Source organism: Castanea sativa, chromosome 2 (assembly GCF_040712315.1).
Source record: "Castanea sativa cultivar Marrone di Chiusa Pesio chromosome 2, ASM4071231v1".
Classification (NCBI taxonomy): domain Eukaryota; kingdom Viridiplantae; phylum Streptophyta; class Magnoliopsida; order Fagales; family Fagaceae; genus Castanea; species Castanea sativa.
Genome location: NC_134014.1, coordinates 10,616,877 through 10,636,020, shown reverse-complemented (window position 1 = coordinate 10,636,020; position 19,144 = coordinate 10,616,877). Strand labels below are relative to the sequence as shown.

The 19,144-nt window shown below is 31.4% G+C and overlaps 3 protein-coding genes across 5 annotated transcripts; 1 reads left to right on the top strand and 2 right to left on the bottom strand.

Annotated features, from left to right (window-relative positions):
- Positions 1-5,531: 5,531 nt before the first annotated feature.
- LOC142624139 (epoxide hydrolase 1-like) lies at positions 5,532-9,373 on the top strand. 3 transcript variants are annotated; one of them, XM_075797654.1, is made up of 4 exons: positions 5,532-5,609; positions 5,928-6,441; positions 7,996-8,237; positions 8,846-9,373. In XM_075797654.1, the coding sequence occupies exons 2-4, from the start codon at positions 5,971-5,973 to the stop codon at positions 9,090-9,092; spliced, it is 960 nt and encodes a 319-aa protein (XP_075653769.1). In that variant the 5' UTR covers positions 5,532-5,609; positions 5,928-5,970; the 3' UTR covers positions 9,093-9,373. The 3 variants fall into 3 exon arrangements, with proteins under 3 accessions (XP_075653769.1, XP_075653768.1, XP_075653767.1); XM_075797653.1 differs by lacking the exon at positions 5,532-5,609 and adding an exon at positions 5,658-5,753; XM_075797652.1 differs by lacking the exon at positions 5,532-5,609 and having other exon boundaries at positions 5,783-6,441.
- A 1,136-nt stretch (positions 9,374-10,509) lies between these two features.
- On the bottom strand, positions 10,510-11,376 carry LOC142624872 (uncharacterized). Its single transcript, XM_075798604.1, has 2 exons — positions 11,329-11,376; positions 10,510-11,076 (listed from the first exon to the last, which is right to left on the bottom strand). Exons 1-2 carry the CDS (start codon positions 11,374-11,376, stop codon positions 10,510-10,512), a joined length of 615 nt encoding a protein of 204 aa, XP_075654719.1.
- A 678-nt stretch (positions 11,377-12,054) lies between these two features.
- On the bottom strand, positions 12,055-16,978 carry LOC142624138 (oxaloacetate tautomerase FAHD1, mitochondrial). The gene is made up of 6 exons (XM_075797651.1): positions 16,566-16,978; positions 15,332-15,384; positions 14,699-14,761; positions 14,139-14,189; positions 13,916-14,033; positions 12,055-12,431 (listed from the first exon to the last, which is right to left on the bottom strand). Exons 1-6 carry the CDS (start codon positions 16,837-16,839, stop codon positions 12,316-12,318), a joined length of 675 nt encoding a protein of 224 aa, XP_075653766.1. The 5' UTR covers positions 16,840-16,978; the 3' UTR covers positions 12,055-12,315.
- Between the last annotated feature and the right edge of the window lie 2,166 nt (positions 16,979-19,144).

Sequence of the window (19,144 nt, the reverse complement as noted above, 5' to 3'; positions counted from 1 at the left end):
CAAATTGGACTAAAATGAATCTAATGTATCTATGTGGACTTATTGGAACGAATTGGACTAAAAAACTATTTTGTCATGCTTTATGTGTCAATTTTTAAACATGTTAGAAAGATAAATAATTAAAAATTATTAAATTATGTTGTGGCTCAATCATATTTACTATCATGTCAAACTTATAAACCTCTTGTAGAAAAAATTGATATTAATTTTAGCATTTCTTTAATTTATTTTATGATTGTTAATTGATGCTTAATAAAAATAGCATTAGTAGTAGATATACGTGAAAGTGGTATTATTTCAATTATAACTTATGAACTGCAACTTATCTAAAGGATTTTGCACCTGTCATTTTCTTTGATTGCAAACCGTTTTTTCTTACCTAAATTGATATCTAATTTTTATTTTTCAAATTTAAAACATTCTATATATCTCTACACAGTGGCGGTGCCACGTTCATGTCAGGGTGTTCCCAGGAACACCCTCAATCAAAATTAGGAACACCCTCAAATAAAATAAAATAAAATAAAATAAATATATATATATATATATATGTTCTACTTTCAACCAAAAAAAAAAAAATTGTAACAGGCAAGCCCATTAGGAAAAAAAGCCCAATATACTTAAAACAAAAACCACAGATTCTCAAAATAAATAAATAAACTAATCGGTGCAAGCCCAACAAAGAGCAAACCCAGCAAAGAGCAAACCCACGGATTCTCAACAAATATAAATTACCCATTACCCAATCATATTTTAAACTAAAACAATTCCTAACCTAATAAGAACCTCACGTCCTCACTTGAGTCACTTCTCAGTAGCGACAGCGACTCAGCAAGGAAGGTAGCTATTCTCAACAAAAAAAAAAGACTCAGCAAGGCAGATTTTGGTCCTCAGCAACACTGCGACGGCGAGATCAGAGATTGACTTGGTCTAGGTCGAAGATTGCGAGATCGGCAACGACAAAAGCGAGATCAGGAAATAAGAACCTCAGCTTTCAACGTGCCGCGGCAGCGCCGCCCCTGACCTCAGGCAACATCAAGGTATTTCAACTCTCTCTCTCTCTCTCTCTCTCTCTCTCTCTCTCTCTCTCTCTCTCTCTCTCTCTCTCTCTCTCTCTCTCTCTCTCTCTTAATACTCATAGTCTAACTTGTGTTGTGAGTCTTGTGACTTAGACTTATCTTTTGACGATATAAATTGCTTAGCTTTTGTCTTTTTGTGTATGTAAATATAAAAATATGTAATTTTGTTGAAATTGCTGATTGGCTATTGTCTCTTAGTGTAAGGTGGATGGGGCCGTGGCATTGAATTGGGGTAGTGGTCTGTGGTCCCTTACAATTAAGTGAATACAAATTATAAAAGACCCAAAAAAAAAAAACTATGTAAAGCAGTTTTGTAGTGGGTTGATATACATATATACACTCTTATTGTAATATTTTTGGTTGTTGTTTTTCATTATTTAATAACATATTTATGTTTTAATATTCTAAAACAGTAATTGTTATGTAATAACTAAATGATTTGAATGTCAAAAAAGAAAAACTAAATGATTTGTTTTGTTTGAGGTTTACTTATTTGGATCAATAATTTTATGTTGTATAAGAAAATATAAATATATATTATTTTCAATTTTTTTTAGAAACACCGAAAAACCTTGAAACGGTACGTCGAAATAGATCGGTACCGAAATATCCAATTCCACTAAACAAACTAAAACATGGTTCAAAATGGTATTCATAACATTACTTTCAAGCAAAAAGAAAAAGCTAAAAAAAAATTGAACTAAAATCTAAAAAAGAAAAACCTGTAACAGAGAATCTGAAGAAAAAAAAATTGTAATAGAGCGAGTCCACCCAAGAAAACCCTGAGGAAAATTCCTGGAGCCGCCACTATCTCTACGTATCATTAAATTTCTAAAACTAAATAGTTTTTAAGGAATATTTGGCAAACACTATCCTGAAAAAAAAAAAAAAATAGTTACGGAAAACTATGAAACCAATTTGTAGTTGGCGAAACACCCTTAATTTAGAAATAATAATTACATCATTCTATCTAAAATTCTACATTCTAATATGTTATTAGAATTATTCATACTGGTATAATGAAAATAGAGTTATTCCTTATTCATACTGTTTCAAGTTTTTAACCGTTTGTTATCCATACAATTTCTACAAATAAATGGTTTTTAGATTTCTTATTAGTTCCTAAATTTCTTAGTTATCTCGGGTTATAATTGAGTATAATTTTCTTGAATTTGAGCGGGATTGTTATAGATATGATCCAAGAGGCCTATACATATTATAAACCCAATTAGGATTAGCTTAATTGCTAGTATGTATTATACTCTAATTATAATTCATGGACCAAAACACGTAATCATTAACCTCAAAAATAAAAACACGTAATCTGTGTTATGAGATACCTTCTCCTATAATATATTCTTTTTCTTGCTTTATTTCTAACTACCCATGGAGTGATGTCTTTTGTGATAGACCACTTTTCGTGAGTCACGCTGCAGACACATTTAATCTAGAATTAGCAATTTTAGCTTAGCTCAAAGCACTTAGTGAGTCCCACTTGAATTTAAATTAACCAAACTTGCTACTTTCTCTGTTTTACTTTTACATAACTTCACGTCCCACATTTCCCTTCTTTCAATATCATATCCCAGACCGCATTATTTTCCATCATGTGAATTATAATCTGAATGGCTTATCTTTTTTGTCCTATCTTCTAACTTAGAAGAAATCCAGAACTGGACCACAGAAAGTGATAGATTCAAGCCAAATCCACAAGAAGCCTCCACCCTTCAATATTTTGTATGCTTTGTAAGTTCAAAAGCACAAGATTTCTCATCAATTTTTTTTGTGAGTCATGGATATAAATTATTACCCTTTGCAAGTCAACTTTTTTTTTGATAGGATAGATTTGTAATTATGACATTTATTCCATGATAATTACTCTTTATTATTTTACCAAGGCACCAATTTGTTTTTGGTTAGATGGGGTTCTACCCAAAGATTTATTATTTGATGACAAAAAACTTTGTCATTTCAATTAACTTGAACCTACCATGTGTCAGCTTTTAAACACAACTAATCGTAGACCCGAGCAATGTGTGAGAATAGATAATTATTTTATAATTGTGGTATTTTTCTAAATTTTGTGGAAGATAATTTTTTCTCCTTACAAAATAAAAAAATTTCCAAAATTATTTTACATCTATCTATCTCTACAAATATATCATTTTATTATTTTGGATGTGTTTGATTGTTATTATTCATTTTTTAAATGGTCCATATTTTTCTAAATTATGTTATGGTGTATTGTATTTTCCTTTTTTTTTTTTCTTGTATAACTAAACTCTTTAAGTTTCAAATATATTATTCAAATTTCCCATTCTCATAAAAGAGATTATCAAAAAAATCAAAATTTATCACAAAATTACATTTGATATTTCTCAAATAGTTGACATGCACATTCAAATACATAGCCAAAATTGTATTTTGATATAAATTCAAATTCTCACTTCCAAAATAACTAAGTATTATGTCAAACAAAAATCTAATAAGAGCTATAAGAGGGAGAAAGAAGACTTGTGATGGAGAATTCAAAAAAAAAAAAAAAAAAAACCTCCAAATCATATTAACCCAAAATAGTTTTATAAAAAAGCACAATAATTCATCATTCTAAAGTAGAGTTGTAAGAAAGAATAAATAATATATATATATATATATATATATATAGAGAGAGAGAGAGAGAGAGAGAGAGAGAGAGAGAGAGAGAGAGAGAGAGAGGGAATAACAAATATATAGAAAATAATATAAGAAGAAGAAGAGTCAAAATAAAAGATATAGTCATGACTCATAAACACCAAATTATCCAAGTCATGATATATAATAAAATAACATTATATTTTTATACACTATCTTTGACAATCAAAGAAAAAAAAAAAGATCTGGGGTTCAATCCCCGCCTATACTAAAAACTGATTAGTGTCTTGGTCTGATGATAAAAAACTATCATCAGGAGCGGACGCCATAGGTTGAAACTCTCTCAAAAAAAAAAAAAAAAAAGAAGATAACAACTTAAAAACACACAACCAAATTGCATAAACTCAAAGTAGAGTTCTAAAGAACATCAAAATTCATTAATATAAAGTAGAGATACAAAAAATAAAAAATCTACCCAAAAAAAAAAATAAACAGAGAGAGAGAGAGAGAGAGAGAGAGAGAGAGAGAATAATAACTTCTTTCTTCTTCTTTTGTGGGTAAATATGTTTAGAATGAGAGAGTGTATAAAAAATTTATAGTAAGAATATGGGGATAAGAAGAGTCAAAATAAAAGGAAGAGAAAGAGGTAAAAGAAGAGTGAAATTGTTGAAAATAGGTAAATGACGTGGCCACTAATATGACTCAACAGTAATGCAGCAATACTAAATATTATGCTTCAACTTTTATATATATATATATATATATAGTAATAATATAAAAAGTTATTAATTATTATTTTGATCAATGATTCGCGTTAAATTATAACACTTTGTAGTAAAATTGACAATAACTTTGCCTTTTTTTTATGATTGTCATTTAAAAAAAAAAAAAACTTTAGGACGATTGGTTGATGCATATTAAAAATGATATTAGTAATGAGTACATGTGAAATTGATATTATTCTAATCATAACTTATACATTTAATTAATTCATCAATTATCATTTTTAACCAAGAGTCTTGTAGTTCAATAGACATTTGTTTAGTATTTTCAATTGAAACATTAAGATTTAAGCCCCCTCAATTGTAATTATTAAATTTATAAATTAAAAAAAAAAAACTTATCATCTTTTCAAGGTATGAGAAAAATCATTTAAAACAATAGTGTCCATATACAAGTTATGAGAAAAATCATTAAAAAAAAAATAGTATCCATATCTTTTTCAATAACTTATTATACTCTCCCTTGGTCCCTAGGTGCCCTCTCTTATTGGACTCCCTAAAATTAGTACATTATTGATTGCTCTCTCCAGAGTATTCGATTTTTGCAGTTGTCATTTTCTGTGGATCACAGCCTCCAAAGGATTTGGCATGGGTCATTATCTTTGATAGTAAACCATATTTTTCCTACCTAAATATGTTCAATTGTTTTAATTTTGTTCAATTGTTTTAATTTTGTAATTATCTTGTACATGTCATAAGTTTAGGACACGTTTTGTACACCATAATAGTCATTCAATTATTTGATTGTATTTTTATTACATGAAATAGTTATTTGTTACTATTTTATTTTGATCTATTGAAAATTCAAATAATCCTGTGAGAATCTAATGTTAGTTTTTAAAATATTTTATATTTATATTCCTTGGCAGAAATTGGTATCTTCATATTAAGAAGAATAATTGAACCAATTTTGTAGATTTCCAAACAGCCTTTAATTTAGAAATAATATGTATAAATTTCTATCTATTATCTACATGTTATTTTCCTTATAAAAAAAAAGGTATCTACATGTTATTATGTTATTGGAATTATTCACACTGTTTCAACTTTTTAACCGTTGTTATTCATACAATTTCTACAAGCTAATGGTTTTTAAAATTTCTTAATTCGATGAATGGCAAGTTTTTCAATTTAAAACTATTCATTAGATTGTTATAATTATCTTATCTCTGGTTATATTTCAAGACTTTTTAATTTTTTTTAATCCTCTATGATTTTTCTTCCTTATATATGGATTGAGTATACGTTTCTTCAATGATGGGTACTTTTTTTTTTTTAAATCAATACTTTCCAAACTTTGCAATAGGAAATTAAATTATTTCATACCTGTAGAAGAAAGATGAGAGAATCTTGATCTTTTATATATTCATATATTCCTCATTTGGGAAAACAAAGTAACTAACAGACTGTAATTTCTCTATTCTCTTTTTTATAGGCTTACAGTCAGGCACTCACAATCACAAAGCACAGAGAAAGAAATGGAGGGCATAGAGCATAGAACAGTGAGCGTCAATGGCATAAATATGCACATAGCTGAGAAAGGCCAAGGCCCAGTGATTCTTTTCATTCATGGCTTCCCTGAGCTTTGGTACTCATGGAGGCACCAGATCATAGCCTTAGCCTCACAAGGCTATCGAGCCGTGGCTCCTGACCTCCGTGGCTATGGTGACACGGATGCACCACCTTCTATCACCAGCTACACCTGCTTTCATGTGGTGGGAGACCTTATTGCCCTTCTAGATGCTGTGGCACCTGATCAAGATAAGGTCTTTGTGGTTGGCCATGACTGGGGTGCTCTCATTGCTTGGTATCTATGCCTGTTTAGACCCGACCGTGTCAAGGCTTTGGTTAACATGAGCGTGGTTTTAAGCCCCAGGAACCCTAAAAGGAAACCCCTTGACTCCTTGAGAGCTATTTATGGAAATGACTATTACATGTGCAGATTTCAGGTTCTTTCTTTCAGGTCATCTTTGTTAGTTTTATCACTGTGTGGGTTCTTGGTAATTTTCTTAATTGCCCATAGTGGAAATGCTATCTGGGTTTGACTATATTAATTTGTATTCTCTAATTAGTCCGGTCAATAATTATCTTATGTATCATATATATAATTTTTCTCCTAATATGTGGTTGGTATGACACTATATCCATGACATATAGAGAGTGATACTTGTGATCCATATTTTTTAGTTTATTTGGTTTTTGGTCGGTGGGTTTGAGTATTTTGCTTGAATTTAATGGTAAAAGAAGAGAATTTTAGGTGGGTTTTTTTTTTTTTTTCCTGCTACATGTTTCTTTTGGTTTTTTAAATACTTTCTCTTCAGCATTCGTGTTGATTGTCATTTAGGCACAATGATGCTTCATTTATCTTGAATTACACTTTTTTCCCCAAAACTTGGTAGTAATTTTCTTTTATCCGTTTGAAGATGTATGTATGAAGAAAAGTAAATCTCTTTGGCTCTGTTTGTTTCCAGTGAAAGTACTGTACAAACTCCTTTACAGCTCTGTTTATTCTTCAGTAGATAATATAGTCTGAAGCTTACTCTTATCAGCTAGTTTCACGAATAAATCTAATTTTTCAGTTTTTGAATGTGCTTTGGTAATTGGTTATGCAGTTAGTCATGATCTTGTATATAGATCTTAAATATGTCCAAAGATCTTCAATCGCAGTTATTTCCATCCGCCTCAAGATGTCACATGATCGAATTCCCAGTTATCTTGTACTTTTTGTCATATATTTATCTCATAATTTTATTTACGGGAGCTTCTATTCAATAATAATTTTGTTTAGCGGGTAAGATAGTGTTGATCTGCATTAGTTGGAAAACTTTCTAGGGAATGCTATTTCAACATGAAGTTTTGCGTGAAGGAGACCAACCAATAGTAGACACTTTATCTTTGGATATTTTAATAGTTCTTTGTATTATGCCTGTTCAATGAGTGAGGTCACTGGGGTTTAATTAGTATTTTAATCAGGTTGAGAATGGATGATAATTAGTTCATATAAAACTATACTCTTACATACAGAGCACGCTTCTACAAACGACAAATGGTAATGACTATCTCCCAGAATCTTGATCACATGAGGGTATCTCTTTGATGCAATTATTAGTCAATTCTGGTATACTAATTGCATTTTGAAATGATATTATAAAAATTGGCCTAGCATACAAAACAAAAATATATCATATATGTAAATCTTCTTGTCCTATTGGAGACATATTATATAAATATCTCTTGTTGGATGTCTGAATCTTTATGCATAAATATTTTCTCTTTAAAATCATTGGTGGGATGCCCAATTATACATCATACAGGAAAATTTGTGTTTTTCTAGCAACCCTATTTGGTTTAGCTTATTTTCATTAAAATGGGAATGGATGCGCAACTTTTTAAGGCATCACTTAAAAAAAATAAAAAATTCAAGATACAAGTGTACTTTGTTCAATAAACAAGTTAAACAAAATAAGCTAATCTAATGGACATGTTATTTTATTATATTGCAGGAGCCTGGAGAGATAGAAGCTGAGTTTGCCCAGCTTGGTACTGCAACAGTTCTCAAGGAATTCCTAACATACCGCAATCCTGGTCCACTTTTTTTACCAAAAGGTAAAGGGTTTGGACATCCACCAGGTGCTCCAATTGTCTTGCCCTCTTGGTTGTCAGAGGAAGACATTAACTATTATGCCAGCAAATTTGAGAAGACAGGCTTCACTGGTGGTGTGAACTACTACCGAGATTTGAACCTGTATGCTATCTTCAAACTTTGGCTGAACTTTCTTTCTAAATCATGCTGATATATAAATAATTTGACAGTAACTAGCCTGATAATCCTTTAAAGTTGGTGAGAATAGATTTCATACTCATCCTTAATGACCTTGTTTGTGTCAATTCCTATCACTTTCAATTGTTTAGGTAGTCAACTCAAATCTCTCATTGTTATCAACAAAAGCAATGTTAGGACACAAAATATTGCATGATTTTTTTGACAACTTGTCGGCAAGCAGTGATTGTTTGAAATATGAAGTATTTATTACTATCATATTTTCATTTACCAATCACCACTTGTCACCTGTGCAAGTTTGTGTAATAGGTTGTGTACATAGATTTACTTTGTCAACAAAGACCCCTTGCACTCTCTACTTCTAGTCCAGAAAAATCATGGGTTTTAAGTTTTTACTTAAAAAGAAAACATAGTTTTGCTTACAAATCTATGCATATTGGCATATTGCACATTCAGGGTAGAGAGAAGAAAATGCAATGCTGCCAATGCATCTTATTGTTTTCTCTTACATGCTCATTATTATGGCTTTCACCATTGTTTGGTTTCACATGCTCATTACTGTTTCCTTGCAGAAATTGGGAACTCACTGCCCCCTGGACTGGGGCCCAAATAAAAGTCCCAGTTAAGTTTATTGTGGGTGACCTTGACCTGACCTATAATTCTATAGGCACCAAGGATTACATACATAAGGGTGGGTTCAAGAGAGATGTCCCACTCCTGGAGGAGGTAATTGTATTGGAAGATGTTGGTCACTTTCTCCACGAGGAAAAGCCTGATGAGATCAACAAACACATTTATGACTTCTTTCAGAAGTTCTGATTAGCTTTTTGACCCCCTTCTTGTTGTGTCTATGAGCATCTTGTGTTTTTTCTCCTCTCCTGGCTGGTTGTGGCTATGCCTACGAGTGTCCTTATTTTGTGATCATTCGCTGCTAAGTGGAGTGTGACATGTCCTTCAATTTGCAATTTCCATATTTCAATGTAAACGTGTGTTTGATGTTTACCCCTGAACTATTTCAGCCCTACTTACATGCATATCAAAGCTTTGGTTTGCTTGATGTTGGAACAGTTAATAAGCTATACCACTTTCATTATTTACTAGTCGCAAATCCACGCAAATGTAATAATTATTTCATAAGAATATAATATAAAATTTGTAGGTTAGATAGTGCATGTGTTATTTAAAAGTATTTTATATTTTTATAAGTTTTATGTAATGAAATATATAATGTATGTTTTTGCATTTAACAATAATACATAGTGATATATATATATATATGAAAAACGTAATTTATTTAAAAAATTTAAATTACACAATTATAATATTGTTTTATATAAATGGAGAAGATGTTATTAAAAAAAAAAATTTATTTAAAATAAACCATAATTGGTTGACTAATTTAAACATATTCAAGAATATTAAAAAAGAAATGTAAACTCTCATTCCATGAAGCGCATGTAATATTAAGTTTAAATTATTATATTATTTTAGAATTATGGTATTTTTTTCCAAATATAAGTATAATGCCTATATTATTGTAATTTGAATGTTAAGGTAATCTTTGGAATATTTATCATTTTTTTTACTCTTTAATGGTTCATATCTCTAATTTCTAATGCCTATTTTGTTTGTATTTTTTTAGGCCAAAACAAAAGATTTTGACACAAATAGAATAAAATTTCATATTTTTCAACTTAAAAATTAAGAGTTAAAAAAGAATTTTTGTGCCTAAAATTGAAAAGGCAACTTACAGAAAGAATTAATTTAAGATTCAATTAGTCCAAAATGGACCAAATGGATCTAAGTGAACTGAATTGGACCAAAATGGATCGAAGTGAACTTAATTGGAACGAATTTGACCGAATAAACTTAAGTGGACTGAATTGGACTAGAGTAGACTACACTAGATTGAAATACTACGCTAATGTGACTCAAAGAGTGTAACTTTTTAGACAATTATAGATGAATACAAAATATGATCACAATCCTATTGGCAACCCATACAATATTCTGTGTAAAAATTAGTAATGGTAAGCATCTTCTAGCATGTATTGACGCATTTAAAATTATCTTCCAACGTGTACTTGCATCTTCCAACGTGTATTAATGGCAAGTTCCGAGCACTTAATAAAATTTGGTTCCAAACTTTTTTTTTTTGAAATGGAAATGATATGGGATTAAACCGTAACAAAGAGTCATACAGAAACTGCTTGCAAAGCAGGACAGTAAACACAAATTACATCAAGTCAGCTTGAATAAAGGAAGTTACACAAGGAGGCGTGACTCCAATCCAAAGGTGCTGAGTTCCGGATCTTCTAGCAAGTAGAGCAAGCTCATGGGCCACGGAGTTAAAGTTTCTACTTAAAAGCTTGAAACAGCAGGTTTCAAAAGATTCACTAACTTGAAGAATACCCTGCACAATGTGCCCATAGTTGCTACCCGAGGCCTTATCCTTGACTGCTTGGATGGCATTCAAAGAATCTGATTCAAATATAACCCGAGATAGCTGAATCTCCTGAGCCAAAAGAACACCTTGCTCCAGCGCCATTACTTCCGTAATTTCAGCAGTAAAACAAGCTTGAAGAGGCTTTCTAACAGCAGCCACAACTTGACCGAAACTATCTCTAATGACAACACCGATACTAGAAGAATTTTCCAAGTTGGAAGACGCCCCATCAACATTTATTTTATAAAACCCATGGGGAGGAGGAACCCAGCAGGATGGGGGAGCTCTTGGGTAACTGAAATCCCATAATGCCGAACCCACATAATCTTCAAGACTACTCTTCGCCAATTGCCACACCTGATTGGGAGGGAGCCCACAACCGTCATGAACAACCTGGTTTCTATTGTACCAAATGGCTCAAGCAGTATTAAAGAAAAGCTCTAAGTTTTTGAGTGTTGCATGGGAGAGAATAAAGATAGTAGAGTCAAGGAAAGAAATTTTAATACCATGGGTGCTCAGCGGATTCTCAAGCCAAAGAATCCAGACCGAGGATGAGAAGGCACAATCAAGGAGGGCAGGATCAAGACTTTCAGCTTCATTTTTACATACCGGACAGGTCTTAGAATGGGAAATCCCTCTATGGTTAATGGCCTCCATTGTAGGAGGCCATTGATACAAGCCCTCCAAGCAAAGATCTTGATTTGATTCCAAACTTGTTTAAAGCCATCTTTTACAATCCATTATAGCAAATTATAAGATAGACCATATACAACTATTCATGTGTATTATTTAAACAAGTCACATGACTCATTAAAAAAATCATGTTTGTGAAATTACACGTGAATAATCTATTTAATTGCCACATAACAAATTGGAGTAAGATACTCAGATGGTTACAAACATGTATAGAGCCAAACTTTTTCCATCCTCCAATGTTGTTGATTTGGACCCAGGAGAAGATGCATATCTTTTTTTTTGATAATCAAGGAGAAGATACATGTCAAAGCTAACAGTTTTGGCCACATTAGAAGGCATGAGTGTTTGGAATAAATAATTTGCTTGTTTACTGAAAGTGGATAAAATATAATTCTACTAAAATAGAATTTAGGTTTTAAAAACTATATATAAACAAATATGTTAAGTACCCATAAAAATAATTCCCCGACCATCCACTACGTCAATTGTAAGAGTGGGGTAATAGTCAGTATTCTATCTCATGAAAATGCTCTCTATAATAAAGCTTTCACTTTTTTTTTCTTATTTTATAATTGGATAATTACAAATGGGAAAGTGGAGATTTAAACCCTCAACGTATTCATTGGAAACACCAAAAAGTGCCAATTAAGCTACAAAGCTCTTAGCCATTTATTCATTTTAATTTGTTCGTTCTTTTGAAACTGGAATAAAATTAGTGTTTCTTACATGGAATCCCCTGTGAACACCTCCTTTTAACACCTCCAAAGAGGGGGGAAAAGCCTTCATCTGAGCAGAAACCACACTAACTAATAGCTGCTGGGACTTTCAATAGTTTTCATTCAAACGGAGACTATTCTAACAACCGAGTCCACCATCACACCAAGTCTGGAGGGACTAAATTTAAGAACTCTTTGGCTTTGGCCGTTTTCCAACACTGAAGTAAACCTCCACAAGGTCAGTTATGCCAGCAGTTATCTTTTGACCTGCTTTCACAGGGCCAACACCTGGGGGAGTACCTGCACAAACAGTTTAAATAACACAGGGGACATCATTATCTTCATTCTTGTCTTACAAAGGTTGATAACTGTGGACAATTATAGCTACTAGGCTTTAAACATGATCTGTTGGTTTGTTTGTTTGCTGGCATTTGTTGGTGCTTCACCGAAAATTTTCATTCACATGAAAATAAAATATAAAAAGAGAAGATTAGCAACAATAATGTATGGCATCATTTTAGTAAACCAGCTATAATATTCTAATGTATTACTGGCCTCCAAGTTACAACAACAAATAGCTATCTCAATGCAGGAGGGTGTTTACAAACAACTGCTGCTTTTTAAGGAATAAAACATTATGGACATAAGTTAGAATAGAAACACCAAAAAGACGAGTTAGAATAGAAACTGCTGCTTTTTAAGGAACTGCTTCTTTTTTCTTTCATAAGTTAGAATAGAAACACCAAAAAGACGAGTTACCTTTTGAAAAATTTCAAAGGTGGTTGTCATCCAAATGAGAAACTATAGATGAAATTCATTCTGTTTTAATGTAGAACTTGTATAAAATTGTCATATACAGATGAGTCACTCACTAGTATTACTTCGCAAAGAACACACGCACGAAGAAAAAAACCAAAAAAAAAAAAATCATTTCACATGGTTTCTAAATGGACTTCTCCAGTATCAATAAACAACAATGAGGTTACTCTGATATGATATAGAAGCCCTATTTCTTTGGTAGGCCATTTGACAAGAAACACAGTGATCACTTACTGAGCCAGCTTAAGCATCCCAACTAAAACTAATGATTGAACACATAGTATATGTACTATAGAAGTCAGCAATGGACCTCATATGTAGAAAGTTAGAACCACAGGCATGACCTTTAGCATATAAAGATCTCCAAGTTCTGCTAGAAAGGGTTAAGAATCTTAGCAATAACTTACCTAATTGAGTAGGCTAGTGTGGACTACCGCCCCACATATAGATGATAAATTATACCCAGAGGCAAACTTTTGGCATAAGAAGAAATTAAAACTCCAGTATGAATGGGGACAAGCTGTCACTAATCTTGCTTATAAGAGTTTTGTCTATCTATCAATATCCCAATTACATTTCGGAAAACGAATTTTCACAATGCTTACTTATTTATATTTCAAAGGCGAGTCGCTTGAGATGGTTTGGTTGTGTTTAAAGGAGAGCGATTAAAGAACCAGTACGAAAGAGTGAGGTGAATCAGTTAATCCAAGTTGAGGGAACGAAAAAAGGCAGTAGAAGGCCAAAAATAACCTTAGTAGAAGTAATAAAAAAGTACATTTTAATTTGGAAAGTAACAAAGAGTATGACTTCAGATAGAATAGAATTGAGAAAAGAATACATGTGGCCGATCCTAACTAATTTGTTGAGGATCCATAGACGATTCCAAAAATTTTGGGACTAAGGCTTTGTTGTTGTTAAGTATTTACACTTCAGTAATTGTACCGGAAACAATAAATAGGCAGTACCTGTTAGAATGACATCTCCTTCCAGAAGTGTCATGATTGAACTTATGTGGCTAATGAGAAATGGGATCTTAAATATCATATCCTTGGTTGAGCCTTTCTGTCGCATTTCTCCATCAACCTGTGGTGAAGCAAATCCAGTCAACCTCACTCAATTTGGAATGACCATACTATGAAAAAGCATTCTGTAAGTATTTAGGAAACTTTAAGCACAGAGGTTTCGAACCTTTAACCACAGTTCCAAGTTGTCAGGATCTGGCACCGATTCCTTGGGAAGCTGCATAAATATTTTGGAGAATCAAATAAGAACCGCATAATATTTCAGTGTGATTGATCAGAAAAGTACCAAGAGCTTTCGAGTATGCCTCAAGACAAAGTAGAAAAGGAAAATAAATGCTCAAACTGATGAATTAACAGGTAAGTAACTGCTATTATTTAAAGCTATTTCTTTCCTTTGATTATTGATCTAGAAGAAATGGTGGAGATTATACATGGTAAAACCTAAACTACTATGAATACAGAGAAGCAGGGTTGATGGTAGAGATTTCTATTTGCCGACAGATATGCCCCCTTATTCATCCTCAACTACTTACAAAGAAATCACAAAATTTACAAAAATTATTTCATAGATTTCCCCCTTCCACTCCCAATCCATATTTGTTAGTATCAGTAACTTCTCATATGTGTGTGCTGAGTGCACCTGTTTGATCTGAAATTAATTTCTGATTCAATATAGACAATTTTAGCAGAATGAGAAGCATGGGAAAACTACAGTTAATTTCTTACAACAGAACCAATTGGTGTGAAAGTGTCCTGCCCTTTAGCTACTGTCCATGGAAGACCTGCAGACTGGCATATATAGCACGAAAAAGAAACCACATTAACAAAAAACATAACAGTGACAAACTTGTATCTGAATGCAAGAGAGAATTGAATACATGGTAAAACTGTATGAGTTAATCCAGTAATAAAAATACAATTCTAGACATCCAAATCACCATATTCTCAATTTCTTAAGCACACACTCCACCTATGACAAATTTGCAATATTTACTCAGCAGAATCAGTAAAAATATATATGTGAAAACTTGCTAAATTCTTCAAAGTTTATATTCACAATACATTACTTCTTAAATAACATGCTTCAGGCAAAACATCACTCCAGCAATCATGGTCACTTCATGCATATGAAAAAAGAGACAACTTCCTTATTCTTAAACATACGAAAAGGGAGACAATGAAATAAGGCAGCATGGATTAGGAAATTACCAAGCTTTGCTACAAAAAACAACACATAAGAGAATTACTAGCACTAAAACAACACAGAAGAATGTTAAAAAAAATTCAAAGGGATAAAGACATTTTCAATTAAATATCTCATCGTACATGAAAATTAAGATTTAAAAGAGAGAAACATACCTTCGCAGAAGCTTGAATTTCCCTGGCAGTCATATCCAGTGCCAGAGCATAACCTTAGACACCAAAACACATTTCAAAAAATATCATAGTAAATATATAAAGTAGAATGGTTCATCAAGAAGACTACTTCGGGGAACATTGAAAAAACCGGGATCTAATAACTCAATTTAATGAGTACTTAAAGGTCATTAGAAATCAGTCTTTGTTGCCTCTTAATTCATCATCTAGTAGGGGATCATTGAAGGATATGGAAGACTCCCTGGTTTATCATAAAAAGTATCCAAATATTATGATCTCTTGAAACACTCTAGTTCAAAAGTTTGTTCCAAATTAAGCACCCCATGACAGTGACAATTTTGACCAAAAGCTAGAAGTAAAACAATTTCTAAGGGATATATACACAGTCTAAAGGGACACCTACATCGTATTATATTGATTATGAATGGAAGAAACAGGCTAATTTTCTCTGAGTTAAATGACACTTCCGTTGCCCACACAGGAATGAGTAGATGGCAACACCATGACACTTCCACAGGACCACATCTTATATATATTGAATTAGATATAATTTGCACACAATCTTATCATAGTAAAGAAGTGTAAAGAAGTAGACGCTAAGGAACCGCCGCTATCGACGGAAGTCATTAGACAGAACTATGTTAAATTCTCTCTCTCTCTCATTAACAGTTCTAACACAGTATCAGACTTATGTCTCAGCAATTCTAAAACACACATATAGAAGGATGTTAATATAAGTAAGGGAATTTCATAAAAATGTATAAAAAATGAAAGACTTATATACAAGCAATTTTAATCCCTGAAGTTTAAAGTGATCGTTTTTAGCCTTGTAGATGATGTGACCAAACTAAAAACCGATCACTTTTAAGTTTGTTAGGGAATAAAATCAATCATTTAGAGGATTTTTTTTTTTTTAAGGAACTAAAATTGATCATTTAAGTTTGTTTATAGGACTAAAAAGTGTTGTAAGCTATGCTACTCCACCTCAAAACCAATGGGTGACGAGGCCTGTTTTACAGGGAGTCAAATTCAAATTGTGGTCCCCAACAAAGAGTAATTACTTCAAACAACTTCAAGGACTAAAATCTCTTTTAGTCCCTATATTAGCGCTAAACGAAACAAATCAAGGGGAAAAATAAAAAGAGAAATTATAGAATGAAAAACCCAATTCGAAAAATGAAGTTTAATGAGAGTTTGTTGATGAAATTATACGAACCGGCAACGTAGTCCATGGCAGAGGCTTCGGGAACATCGCGAGCTTTCTTGCCAACAACAACAGCGAGCTCCACCTCATGATGCAGAGACTCCAAAGGGTGTGGGATTTCGATTGTTCCTCCAACACCCAAGTAAGAGGAGGTGGGTTTGAGAAACAAGACAGGCTCTTTTGGGACAGCGTTGCCGAGTTCTTTTGCATGAGCAACGTAGTTTCTTCCGACAGCTACGATCTTAGTCCCACCGCTAAATAGCTTCTGAAGTGCCATTGATCCCATTGTTCCTTTCTTTTTGTCCTTTGTTTTGTTCAGAAATCTCCTTTCGTTAAGACTTTAGTTTAGAGTTAGGCACCAACGCACGCACTTTGATCCGATGCTCTTATGACTAATGGGTACGCCAATTTTTGTTTTTGACTCTTTACAATATTTTTTTCAATAAATTATAGCTGACAAATAATTGTTGATGACTAAAAAAAATATGTCAAATCAAAATTTCAACTAATAACTTCTTGCTATTCAAAGATTTTTAATTTTTTATTATATATTTTTCACGACACTTTTTTTGTTTTTTTTTGGGTAAGTACTAAGTAATGCAATGGATACAATATATTTCTTTTGGTAGGAAGTTATTAATAATGGAATCATGAGTGAACCCTCAATCACATTCACAACTTATCAATAAAATCTCTAAGAGTGCAATATATTGTGAACATATTTGTATCATGTAATTATGTATGAGAATTTCTTTCGGGTTTTGATTCTCAAAAAAATTATTATTATTATTATGTGTGAGAACTTTTGCAAATAGGTACTCCCAAAGAGTGCTCCCTTTTGCTTATAGACATCCCTCGTTTACCAAAAAATGAATATGTTTACATAGATCTTATCTTGGCTACTCCATTGGCCTCCGGAGTTAGGGATTTATTTTAAGGTAATTTTGTTGTACAAATCTTAAAATAACCTTCCTATTTTAAGGTAATTAGTGACAAAATTACTTGTGAAAAGTTGTAATATCAATTGACTAATTTGAATATATTTAAAAATATTTTTTTAAGTACACTCTAATTCCATGAAATAAATTATTATATAAACTAGAATGTAACTCAGGTAAACGTATAAGTACATTTAAAATTAAACAAAATTTTTATTATAAACATATAAACAATTAGTCACTTTTTTAAATAAAAAAAAAAAGCATGTAACACACAAATACGTATGAATATATTTAAATAAATTACTTGTGAAAAGTTGTAATATCAATTGACTAATTTGAATATAATCAAAAATATTTTGTTAAGTACACTCTAATTCCATGAAATAAATTATTATATAAACTAGTATGTAACTCAGGCAGGCATATAAGTACATTTAAAATTAAACAAAAATTTTACTATAAAAATATAAACAATTAGTCAATTTTTTTTTAAAGCATTTTAACACATGAATACGTATGAATACATCGAAAATTAAGCACAATTTTTATCATAAAAATATAAATAATAAGTTAAATTACTTTTTTTTAAAGTAAACGTAATTAGTCAAATTTTAAATTTTTACATAAATTTAATATTACTTTTGATCATTTTTTTTCTCTAATTTTTAATAAGATAGAACTTGTGGTGATCTTTGTTATGTGGTGATTTTATTGAGTATATGTAATTGGTTTTTTTTTTAGTTCATTAATATTAGATTCTTAGTATTTCGCACTCATTAACTCACTTGGTACAAAGATTAAAAAGTTTAAATAGACACATAGCACAAACTTAAGTGGATAACTATGATATGGTCCCCACATAAATTTAGACACATGGTGCAAAATTAGATTCTAGTTTCAAATTCTAATTGAACTTTTTCTGAACTTTGTCTATTAATATATATATATATATATATATATATATATATATATATATAGATTTATAATTGTACCTTTTTTTTTCTTCCTTTCCAAATATAAGTATATTGCATATCTTATTAAAACTTGAATTTTAAGATAATATTTTGAATATTTATCATTTTATCTCTAATTTCTAATGCTTATTTTTGGAATTTTTAGGCCAAAAATTAAGGAAGAATGAACTTTGGAACTCAAAATTGAAAAGGCAACATACAGAAATAATCAACTTAAGGTCCAATTAGACCAAAGTGGACCGAGTGGGCCAAATTGGACCAAATGAAAGGAGGTGGACTGAATTTGGCCTAATTGGACCAAAATGGAGCATAGTAAATAGTAACAATAAATGTTAAGCTTAGTTTTTAGATATTATATATAGATTTGTAAAAATTATATGTAGTACAATTTTTACTAACTATAGTATCACAGTTGAAAAAAAAAATTAAGAATTTGTTTATTGTGTTATTGATGTGAAACTAACCAATTATGTCACTTTATAAATTTTTTAGTTAATAACGAAAATGTTCTTTTTACTATTAAAATTTTAAATGAAAACATTCATAAGATGCATCATTTAAAATAACTTATTGTTTGATTAATATTAATTTTAAAAAATCTTAAATAACTTAAATAATTATTTAATTATTAGTATTATTTTTATTATTATTATTATTTTTTGGGCACAAACACAAC